Consider the following 12,807-nt stretch of genomic DNA (forward strand, 5'->3'; position numbering starts at 1 on the left):
TGAGTGGCTCTGTTATTCACAGACGTGCGGCTATCATCCTGCAGGAATGTGTCTGTTTCTGTCCTTGACTCACTTTTTTCTTTCTTCCTTTCTTTTTCTCTCTCTCCCTCCATCTTAGTACCAGCCAGACCTTTTCTGTTTAACTCTATTCTTTTATTCCTGAAACACTCCGAGTGCTATTCAGAGAAGATGGGTCGGCACAGAGCACCTTGAGAGCTCAATGCTGTGTAATAGGATGTGCTCCCGGAAAAATTTCAGATCCAGACGGCACTGTTGTCCTTCACTTCAGTCAATGACAAAAGGCAATCTTTTTTCCTTTTGAATTTTTGACAGAGGTAGCTCAGGTAATGAGTAAAATGGAGCTCTGAATGTGTCTTGACAGATGAAAACGATCATAAAGAGAGACTATGGCAAATACTGTAGAAAAGTCGGACTTGACATTGATGGTATTTTTAACAAAAGTCTGTATAAATATCAGATACTGCAGACTTGGATAAGAGAAGTTTATTTTCATAAGGCGAGGTTGCTAAAACCTGAATATTCTTTCAGCAAAGAAATGAAGATTGTAATTACATATGCACTGAAATATTTCCACTTAGATGAGCTATCACAGCTCTACCTATTTTTCACATTTTTTTGCTCCTTACAGTTTACGTCCCTGTGGCTGGGTGGCAAAGGGAAAAAGCACTGTTAGAATAACAACTAATAAGTACTGATAATTATCCAGTATCTTCATATTAGCATTTCCCCTTTTACACACGAGAACTTGGGAGTTTCAGAAAGATTAAGTCATTTGCCCAAAATGGGTCAGTTTGCAGATTTCGGAGTTAGATTCAAGTAGTGATCTTTTGCCTCTTTTTATTCGTTCACTGTGATGGCATGACATTTCTGAATGACATCATACCCGTCAGCTTATCTTAGATAATTTCTACCTCAAACTGAGGTTCAAATTTCCCTAAAACTGCATTTCTTCCTTTCTTTTTTAAGCTGCATGTGACCTAAATGTTGAATCCCAGACTGACCCGTATTTGTTTTATACCATGCAGAGATATCTGAAATTGTACACATTTTAACCCAGAAAATGGATTTATGTTAAGCATAACACAAGCATGAACATATAAGCACACCTTATATTATACTTTGCAGTGTACCATTATAAAGAAAACAATAGCTTTACAGAATAAAAGTAACTATGGCAACCTATAGATTCAAATCAGCCTGCCTCCAAGGTGGCAGTTCCCAGCTGCCTCAGTAACTTTCCATTAAAATGTGTCTCAAACATACACGTTTTGGGGAAGCATTAGCTGAATGTCCTACTTAAGGTTCTCAACTTAATTATCCCTTTCAGTGTTAATGATGAAAATAATCTGATCGTACCAAATTCTTTGGGTAGGTCTGTTTCAGTACAACCTTCTCAGCCTCTTGCATTTCGGAATCCTGCCTAACTAACATTGGGAGACGTATCTTTTGACATCCATTGGTCAGGAGGAGGTAAGACAGAGCCAGGAGCTAAGAAACAGTTTTAGTTTAAAAAAAAACAAAAAAACTGCTCATGTTGGCTATTGATTAGTGATCCTGACTGTCCCCTGTTGTTGCCACCCCGTTACCCTCCACCCCCCCACCAAAGTTTATGGAGTGTAGATGGTTTAGTTTAGGGTAATGGGAAATGACTACAATCTGCAGTTTCCCCTTAATTCTCAAGTTAAGGTTGTGTTCCATAATTAGGTCCCAGATCCTGAGACCAGGATTGGTTTTCATTTACTGTGGAATGAGAATGGCAACAATGACAACTTCAACTCAGCAAATACTTACTGTGTGCCCACAATGTACAAGGCAGTGTGGTCTCCTCCTGCAGAGCACAACAGGTGAATGAGAGCTGGGTTTTGCCTTTAAAATATGACCTACTAGGATAGAAGCAGGTGAGTGTGGGCATGGATGCAGCATGTAGGTATGCGGGATAAAGTTCATAAGAAAACTACAGGCATAAGGTTTTTAGTGTTTAAGTTAACTGAAGCTTTCTTTGAGGAGCTTTATGATACAGGACGATTACAAATTTGGGAAACGACAAATAGGACATGATGAATAAATGAGCTGTCTGGGGTAAAGATTATATATGGAGGCATACTGGGAGAGAAGTCTGGGTAGATCAGACAAGAAATATGTAGAGAAAACCCTAACAATATAGATTGGAACTTATCTTTTATTTCCTAATCAAACAAGGATCACTGAAGTTTTTTGTAAAGGAGTAGAATAAAAGTTAATCTGTAATTTTGAAGGTGATTGCTAGACTTTTGTAGGGAGGGCAAAAACCAGCAGAGAGGGGTGCCTGGGTAGCTCTGTTGGTTAAGCGTCAGACTCTTGATTTCAACTCAGGTTGTGATCTCATGGTTTCTGAGATCAAGCCCCACATCGTGATCTGCATTGAGGGTGGAGCCTAAGATTCTCCCTCCCTCTGCCCTTCTCCCTGGCTTGTGCTCTCTCTTAAAATAATTTTTTTTTTCAACGTTTTTTTTTAATTTATTTTTGGGACAGAGAGAGACAGAGCATGAACGGGGGAGGGGCAGAGAGAGAGGGAGACACAGAATCGGAAACAGGCTCCAGCCTCTGAGCCATCAGCCCAGAGCCTCACGCGGGGCTCGAACTCACGGACCGTGAGATCGTGACCTGGCTGAAGTCGGACGCTTAGCCGACTGCGCCACCCAGGCGCCCCAAAATATTTTTTTTAAAAAAGCAGTAGAGATGGATGGGGCACCTGGGTGGCTCAGTCGGTTGAACCTCTGACCTCAGCTCAGGTCATGATCTCATGCTCTGTGAGTTAGGGTCCTGCATCAGGCTCTGTGCTGACAGCTTGGAGCCTGGAGCCTGCTTTGGATTCTGTGTCTACCTCTCTCTCTCTCTGCCCCTCCCCTGCTCATGCTCTTTCTCAAAAATGAATAAACTTAAAAAAAAATTAAAAAAAAGCAGTACAGACATGTATAAAGATAAATAAGCAAGAAAAAAATGAAGGCTTGAATTAGGATAATGCAATGAAAATGATAAAAAAGCGAACCTGAGGAGTGCTCAGTGTTGACACTGGCAACAGACTGGGTCTAGAAGGTAAAAGCAAAAGATGAACGGAAAATGAATATGTCATTAATGGAAGTGATATTAACATAACTAGTGAAGTCATTCATTCACTCATCAAATGTTTACTGAGCACTTATTTCGTTACTCTTTGCCAGGTACCCTGCTAAGAGCTACAAGAGGTACAGAAGCTGGTCTAGTGAGATGACAGACTTATTTTATACAGAGTTGAAAGTACCAGAACATTCAAGCCATCCATGGTCAATAGAGACCTATACTTTAGAAGAGTCATTGGGATGGAGTTGTCTGTAAAAAGAGAGGTCGGTGTGGAAAGGGGCAAGATCACTGAAGTACAATTTTTCTGTGAAGTAGAAAAATTCTCAGAAAGAAGAGCAAGTTCAAGAACAGATGTGAGAAAAGAGCTATCCTGTACCTGGGAGTCTGGAGGAACAAAAATTATTAGCAAAGAGATGGTCAAAAATAAATAAGGGGAGAGCCGACATGAGGCGGTATGGCACCAGGGAGATAAGCAGCAGTTCAAGCAGCACAGACCCTGGGAAATTCAAGAGCATCATCTTTTCAGTGGGAGTAGCGAAGGTGAAGCCGGAGAAGAGGTTCCTGGATTAGGTCATTATGCAATCTATTTCAAGAAGCCTTGTTGGTAAGTGAGGAGCTAGAAGCCAGAAGCAGATGGGGGAATGGAGACAGAAGGTTGGTTGGGGAGATAAAGAGAACAATGGAAAGGTAGCTTGACATAATAACAACACTTACAACAACATAAACTACCAGTTAACATTTTTTTGACAAATCATGTGTCAGGCAGTGTTCTAAGTACCTGACACATACTAATGCACTTAATCCCTAGCCAATTCATGACTTCTGAGAAAGATGCTATGTTCTATCCTTCTCAAGGACAGGAAAACCCAGACACTTCACTAGATGATGAAGCTTACCCTACCTCACACTGTTAATTTGTATTCCTTTGAACTCAGCACTCTGACTTCAGAGTCCCTTGACCATCCTGTAATGCTGTGAGGCTAGCAAAAGCTTACACAGGTTTGTGGGAAGAAAGGAAATAGGAAGATGGAGAGATGGAATGATGGTTGAAACAAGCCAAAAGGGGGATGGGATAAGGGGTAACCCCTTTGTGGGAGGAACCCTAATAAGGTTCCCTGGAACAGAATGAAGAAAAGGTAGGGAACGAGACATGGAGAGATTTTAAGCTCAGAAGCACATAGCTGTGGGGGGCCTGTATTAGGTGATTTTTTTTTTGTCCTTTTGGTAAAGCAAAAGGTGAGGTCACTGGCTCAGGGTGCTAAAACGGGACACTTGTTCCTAAGGTACAGAGCAGGAGCTAAGAGAAGACTCCCCATAAACCTCCTTATTTATCTTGCTTTATCAATGAAAACTTATTCCACAGTGGAAAGGCAAGGATGGACCATTAGGTATACACGGACCTGTCAACAAGTTCTACCCAGACATACATATGCATCATGATGAAAATACAGAGGACACTTCAGCTGTGCAGACCTGAGTGCGAGGTGGTACCTAAGAACTAAAAGGCAACTTCTAATCTCCTATTCTCTTCCTTTCTCTTTCAAGTGGCTTCAACGGCAAAAAGAAACATAAAGTGCAGCCAACCTAAATCAACAGCATATTGATGTACATTTTTCCTTTGTGGGTTTTTTTCCCGTCTCTTGCAAGAAGTGCTTGCTATTTAAAATCTGTTACTAGGTGATAGTGGCAAAGCACATTTTTCTCTCTTCCCAAGTCAACCCTACATATATCACTGCGTGTTTGCAAGTAAAAATACCTGTTGCCATGCACGTGAGAGGCGCAGAATGCAAAGCTGTAATGGAGCAGGGTTGGGTCAATGACAGCACCGTTTTCTGAATGTTCCATCAGTTCTGTAAGGTAGCAGAGATGTCTGTGACAGCCTCTCACACCATAACGGGCACAGTACTCATCTAACACAAAGACTTGGCCAGGGCTAAACCAACCCTGCAAAAGAAAAAAAAAATTTTTTTTTCTTTCTGTACTAGGATTTGCTTTTCTGTAGGCACTCTTGGACATTATAAGAAGCTGCATCAAAGTGTCTTTTGATATATTTTTTTTTTATTAGTAGCATGTTGCATGTTATTTTCAGAAAGCTAATGTCAACAGTTTTGGACCTGATCTGGGACGCTGGTCACCTAACATCATTCTCTCTTTATTGCCACGGCAAGGCACGGGAAACCGGTTTTTCTCCACCGTCATTCAAAATTAACCAAATTTATTCACAGTATCTAAAATTGTCAGTCACAAAGAATAACATTCTGACAAACTTCGATCCATGAATGAGTCAATTAAAAAGAGAACGGTAAATCAGACACCATAATCGAAACTGCCGAGTTGCCAGAAGCACTTTTATAAGAAAATCCTAGTTAAGTCTAGCAGTGGTAAACATATGCTATTTGGAAATTTACATTTTTGGGACATTGTTCTCGTTCTGTTTGTCCTTCTGTGACCAATATAACAGAGTTAATGTTTTATAATAGTTTTTGGTGTTCTTGAAACGAGATGTGAAAGGTGTGTGTGTGTCCGCGCGTGCGTGCGTGCGTGTGTGTGTGTGTGTGTGTGTGTGTGTGAGAGCCAACTGAACCAGCAGGTAGTGTCTGCTTGGCTAATACTGGAGGGCAGGGTTAGGCAGAGTTGGTTCATAAAATGTTTTGATGGATTATATGAACTAAGAAATAAATGGTTTTAAAAGGGGGCAGGATAATGGCACAAGAGAAGGAAAACATTGGTGAGAAATGCAGAAAGCTAAGACAGCAAGAACACTAAGATGGAGAAAAACAAGCTCTCAAAAACTTACTGTGGTGATGGTACAGGCACCGAACTGGACATACAATATTATGCACTCTCTGTAATATTAGAGCCATAGTGCCTGGTAGTTACTATGCTCTCCCTGTCACAGCCACATAAGCTACAATGCAGCAACATTTAGTGAATTGCTCGAGACACTGAAAGTCGATTGTCAGGCCATGATTTACATCCAGGGCCATCCATCCTGCCTCCAAACACCCTTTTCTCATCACACCATGCTCACTACCCTCTAGATGCAGTTGAAGACACACTGTAGTGCTCTCCTCAGACTCCTTATGACACGTGGGGTCATCCACTTAACCAAAACAACTTTTGTAATTCAGTACCCAACTCCACTGAGTGGAAATCCACCAGGGAAGCCCGTCATTGATGTCCACTGTGTGTGTGCTTGTCCCCAGAAAGGCACCATCAGGTCTTGTGACGATTTCACTCTCCATATAATTGTAAAGTTTGGGCTGGATCAGGTTTAAACCATGCACGTAGTGTACTTAATAATGAATGTACAAATGACTTATCAGGACAGTAAATTGGGATCACAGCAGTAAGTGGTTTTAATTCCTCCTGCCTATTCAAACATGTCCAATGAGCTTGGAGCACATCCTGTCTAAAATCTTACTTTAAAGAGACCGTAGCTTTATTGTAGGTAGCTACCATACCATGTTTAGCAGTCAAAAGACCATGTGGTGATGGAAACAGGCATATTCAGGCTGGACACATTTCAGAGGAATGGCCGCTGATATAAATCCTTGGAAAGGCACGTGCAATTCCTAGGCTACAGTTTAATGCCCACATTCTGAGGGGTCAAGCATTCCTTCTATATGTAAACGGTACTTTATATGCCAAATTCTGCCTGGTTTCAACACATACAGAGTAGCAGTTTAGCTACTTGATTTAGTTTTCTTAAGGAATTCAAGTTGTTTTTGGAAGGTTAAAGGAAACCAAAGGTTTCTTGTTACATGTTGCCCTGTCATATCATTTATCCCACTGTTTCTTTCCCCCGCCACTTAGGTTGTCTTTCTAGAAACAAGAGAGAAACGAAAGATATCAACATTTGGTGAGACTTTAAACCTTAAAATGTCTCTACAGGTGTTAGTAAATCCTATCCCAGAGGTGTGTTTTTTTTTTTTTTGCCTTCATTAAAGCCTTTATTTTCATTCAGCCTTCTCCAGAGGAACTGATAAACCACAAGTCAGTGTCTGTTTGAGTCTATTCTCCTGTCTATTGAGTGGCACAGCAGTGGTCTTCAAGTGTATAATTTTCAAATTGGGAAGCAATCGATTGGAATCCTTTATCCCTAACTCCCAACTACAGTTATTAAAGGGGTCAGGAATAAAATGCCGCTTCATAACAAGTGTTTCTCACTTAAAAAAATTCTTTCATTCTAACCTACAGGGAACTGGATGGACAGACTTGTACTCACCAAGCAAGAATAGGAATCATTCAGTCTGTGATCCAAAGTCTGCCTCTGGAGTAGTCTAAAAAGGAAGGCGTGGTCCAGCTTGCAAGGATTAGCAGAAATAAACTCATCCATACCATGTTTCTGAAAACGGTCTGCATCTGTAAATCCAGAAAAGCATGTATAATACATTTACTTTCCTGGCTTACTCATGGGCAAATACAATTTTTGAACACCAAATGCATGCCTCATGATAACACACTATTTTCTATTGCAAAAAATAGGATGCCAGGAATCCAGCATATTAACATAAATTGCAATTTTTCTGCAGCCTAGTGAAAAATGATCTGGAAAAATCTGCAGATCATTTGAAATGAGGAAATCCTACTTTCAATCAGAGCCTCTTCTAATATTCATCACAGAAATAATCTTATTTTCCAATTTTAAGAAAGTAGATACATTTTAAGTATGTGTTTAAAGAAGGAATTGACTGGAAAAGAACCCAGGTCTAGTCATAAAAAAAATAGCAATGATGGCTAGAAGCTTGCTTTCCAAATGGCAAACTAGGACAGAAATGAACACACAGGCTTCTGCTGGATCACTTCCAGTCTTTTTTTTTTCTTTTTTTTTTTTTTTTTGAGCCTTTAATGGGACCAACCTTCATGTAGAAATGGCACTGAATGCTCTCAAGCTTCAAGTTTAAGAGATGGGAAAAAGGGAGCATCATGTTTGTGCAAATACGCAGACAAAGCATAACGTCCCAAATGGCACTTCAATCAAAGACCCAAATTTCTTGTTCTTTGCAGATTGCATCTTTCAACGCCTGCAGACCCTGCGGGTTTATCAAAAGGCAAGCTTTTAGGACTGCTTTCATTAATGGTATGTTTTGTCAAAGTCTTCAATGTGAATTATTTACTAAGTAGAGAGAAAAAAAGACACACACCACCCAAAAGGAGTGCTGGGGTGTTACTACATTAGCTCTGTTAGAAATGTAGCGCGCATCAGGCAAGCAATCAGTTATCAGGGTAAAAGTGGACTCTCCTGACAATGGTGGGGCCGAGGCTCCATTGTTCCTTAAAATTCATAGACAGATCTCATTCTGGTCATCACAAGAAGTAGAGTCCTAAATGTAAGCCAAATGTAATTTTTAAAACCTATATGGTACAATCCTAAAATTGTAAAGGAAGGAAGACAAAAGTTTATTGATTAAACGCAATTATAGAGTCAGGCTCATAATAAAACTCAATATTGATCTGTGGACATGATGCTAACATAATCAGTCACATTTAGATATTTAGCCCAGATCATATTGATCCTATGTCAAGTTCAACTTTCAGCCATATTTGTGGATGGAAGAACTATGTAATTCAAGCTGAAGGGTCTTCAGAATCACATTAAAAAAAAATCTCACATCAGTGCAGATGTGAATGCAGCAAGTTAGCAATGAATGGGTGTTCATCGATGATGTAAGGTATTGGGTTGTGATCCATGGAGAAACTGCCATATGTATTCCCTTGCATTCACTAATTACTTAACTGAATGATTAAATGCATTACATGTGGTAAATTAGTATTAACTGGATGAACACCAAATGTTATTAAACTGCTCTTCCTGAATTGAGAAATGAGACAATCCAAATTCTCTTGTACTTTATTTGTATGTATAAGTCTTTCAAAATAAAGTTACATATATAATAATGCAAAAATAATATCAAATTAGACAGCATATTGAAAAATGCAAGGTACATATATAATAAAACTGTTACTTTGTGTTCTAAATAATCTTAGAATCTTCATTTCTCCGTTTGAGTGAAAAAAATCTTTTAGTAACATCTTTATGAAATTACTAGTTTTATAAAACATCTGAATTTTATTCATTATTTCTTTCAACGGAGAAGGTCATAACAAGAAGTTAAAAATAACACTCACTTAAGGCTTATCTGTTGAGAATAGGATATACAATAAATTTCACAGAAAATCCACAATTCTTTTACACTTCTACAAAATACATACATTACATACATAAATACATACAATACATTGTACATAATTCTCTTTTTGCTTCCACCCTTTATAGAGGTTTATAGAAGCAATTTTTTTTCATTTTAAAGCAAAGTGTTTACAGTCTTTAAATAAAATCTACAAGGTCCTGAAAAATATGACTTATGGTTCATTTCTGCAATCAAATCGTATTTTTAAAAATGAATTTACTTTACGAAGTATTTTCCTCATGAAATGTAACTCTAAACCACACATTTACCTATGTGTTAAGCCCTTCTGAATCACACACATGAATGAAAAATTACTTTGCCAACAACTGGCTTTCATGATAAAAATATTCCTAATAGCAGTTTAAGTCACAAAAATGGACTCCATATCGACAGTGATAAAATATGCAGGCCAACAAAATTCTATTAAAGAAAGAAACCCCACAATCTCGCTGGGGCTACATTTCCATGAAAGTGAAATGTATTCTTAAGGATTGCCCCATCTTCAAAATACAGGCTGCAAAGACCAAGCTGTTCTACTTTCTTTTTATACCTTATAAGCACAATTTGAAATACTTCATGCAAATATATTTCACGATGCACCACTGATTCATTAGTTTCTATAAATTCATGAAGAAATAAATTTTGAAAAAGCAACAGTTTTGATCTCTGTGTGAGAAATATTTCACTTTAAAACACCCGCTCATGAACCAAAGTACAATAGGAAAACTATTGTTGAAATACTATCTAGTTTCTTATTTCTGTACAAGAATATTTTCATGTAGTTTTCTCTTGGCGTAACATACCTACATTTACTCTTAGAAAATGCAGAGATATCATCTGGATATCAATTACATACCAAATGCAAAGCTTGGAGACCGGCTTTAAAACTGGGTTATACTCGATTATCTTCAATTAATGTTTATTATAACACAAAATTATGGTGACTAGTTTTAAATGAAAAATTATTCATGGCACTAATCAAGCGTTCACCGATAAGGACAAATTTCAGTTCAGTTTGTCTTCTGAAACGGTGTAAGAAAATTATCAAAAGAAACCGACGAGATTTGAGCTTGAACAACGCACTGCAAAACTGTCACAAATTGTGATGATTAACCTATGGACTAACTACAGATGTGGGACACGGTAATTGAGGATACTGGTGGAGTTTCTATGGTAACAGTTGGCTATATGCGCCAGCGTCTTTAGGTGGTACTGTCACCAGGTGTGGTAAAAGTGGATGGAATAAAACCCAAATTGAGAAAGATTATTATTTGCTATAGATGTATGGAATTATAGAGGCTTATTCAAACGGAACCTGAAAATTTAAATTTGTCATTAGGGTAACAGCTGTTGGAAGTCCAGGGAAAAGAATGAGTAGGCTGACAGTACCAATTTAAACAGTTAACACTGAGTTGAAAACAGCTAGCCTAGGAAACAACGCGAGGACTATTAGCAGGCTGGTAGGCCCCCCTGTGGTGTGTGGGAGGGGGCTCTTCGGTAGACACTGACCACTGCCGGCCCCTGTGTGCTCAAGAATGCAAACACGAGGATAGGCATTTGAAGTCAGAGTTCAGATGTGAGGGGGAAAAAAGTTAACTGAAGGGGCACCTGGGTGGCTCAGTTGGTTAAGCGTCTGACTCCACCTCAGGTCATGATCTCACAGTTTGTGAGTTCAAGCCCCGCGTCAGGCTCTGTGCCTGGAGCCCACTTCGAGTTCTGTGTCTCTCCTTCTCTCTCTGCCCCTCCCCTGCCCCTGCTCACACTGTGTCTTTCTCAAAAACAAACATTAAAAAAAATTTTTTTTAAATCAACTAAAATGTTTCTTCTTTTGCAACTAATTCTAAGGATGGTGTGTGTGTGCGTGCGTGCACGCATGTACGCTCACTGCTCTTGGTGTGGAGAGAAATTAAAATATAAAACAGGGGAGAAAAGGATGTGAGGAAGGGGCAAATGTGACACTGCAGGGGAAGAGGCAGGCATCCCTTAGCATTCTGAGAACACTCTGGTGTTCAGACCTGGGACTCAGGTACCAAAAGGACTATGAAAAAGGTGTTGCTACCTAAGAGTGCATCTCCTCCTCTGCAAAATCCTGAACTGAACTAAGCAGCATATGAATCTTTTCAAATACAATAACTTAAGACTGTCCTATGGTTAAGAGTTTGCTGGTAGCTGCATTTCCCGATACCCACATCTGATTATACTTTCCTTTTAGGTCAAACTCTCAATGAGCTTGAAAATTCACATGAAGTTAAACATGGGACAGATAAGGACCACTTGTCTTTTTATAGCACCCACGTAGCCACTAATAGGAAGTTCCAGGTTACAAAATTTTATGTAGATCTTGGTTAATATTTTTTGTTTTATGTACACATGTATTATGCTGAACACCAAAGAGAAATGTTGATACGTATATTAGGAGTTTGTTCACACCTCTATTATCGATCCAAATAATTTCTTAGCTTGTTTTTGTTAAATTAAAACCGGATGTATGAATTTACACATCTTGCTTTCTGCAACGAATAACAAATAAGGAGTATTTTCACAAGACAATTTTAATCAACACATACAGACTAGAATCACAGACAAGGTATTATTTGAAATAGTATATTACAATATATAATATATTCAATGTAAGATAAAACATACCTATGAAGTGTGAAATTCAACTTACTAGATTAATCAAGAAAATAAGCTCATAAAATTAAATGTAAGCTTATATTCTAATTTAAGATTTTTTAAATCTGGTTTAAAATAAAAAGGTAAATTTTCTGGTTCTTTTTTGACATTATTGGAAATGAACTGTGTTGTACTGTATTGTGTTACATACATACTGTATTGCATTATATACATGAGAGAAAAATGAAAAATAGTTGCTTTGCATAGAAAAGGACAGTTTAATCAAAGACTGCCTGTCAGTCTGGCAGAAGGCAATGTACTATCTGAAGCAGAGAAACTGGATATCAAGCCTACTCTCTATCTGTTCAGTTTACTCTATTTTCTTAAAATTTCTAAATATCCTGAAAGCTAAAGAAACAGGGAAGTTGAATAGATTCACTTACTAGAAAAATTTATAAATACATACCTTTATTTATATCCTAAAATAAGGTTATCTTCAAATAAGTTAGACTTTATAAATTTATTATTTTTTTCTGACTATCTCTAAACATTAAAAAATGTTTAGTTCTAAAAAAGGTTTAGGTTATAACATAAATATTTCAAAGATAATTCAGGAAATAGAGGAAATGGACTAGCAACTAGTCCCTTTAATTAAACTCATATACTGTGAATAATTTATTCTATTTATAAAACTGTGTCTAACACAGTGAAATACCATACACACAATTTAGTATTTTTCCACGTAACATTACTGAGTAGTGTTTTGCAGGCTGTTGTAATACCTTCGCAGCCATGACCTTTATGCCCATATGAATGGTAGATATTAGGTTGTTTCTACTTCTCTGTTGTGGCAAAAATATACGTTTTTGTTTCATAA

The 12,807-nt window shown here is 38.2% G+C and overlaps 1 protein-coding gene across 8 annotated transcripts in view; it reads right to left on the reverse strand.

Moving 5' to 3' along the window:
- Positions 1-12,807, reverse strand: part of CADPS2 (calcium dependent secretion activator 2) — a 540,052-nt gene that overhangs the window by 144,802 nt on the left and 382,443 nt on the right. For all 8 annotated transcript variants that reach the window (XM_047839630.1, XM_047839625.1, XM_047839616.1 and 5 more), the window contains exons 12-13: positions 7,349-7,485; positions 4,877-5,064 (exon numbers count right to left, since the gene is read on the reverse strand). In XM_047839630.1, coding sequence (XP_047695586.1) covers positions 4,877-5,064; positions 7,349-7,485 — 325 coding nt within the window. The remainder of the gene's footprint in view (positions 1-4,876; positions 5,065-7,348; positions 7,486-12,807) is intronic.

The sequence above is a fragment of the Prionailurus viverrinus genome, chromosome A2 (genome assembly GCF_022837055.1).
Source record: "Prionailurus viverrinus isolate Anna chromosome A2, UM_Priviv_1.0, whole genome shotgun sequence".
Taxonomy (NCBI): domain Eukaryota; kingdom Metazoa; phylum Chordata; class Mammalia; order Carnivora; family Felidae; genus Prionailurus; species Prionailurus viverrinus.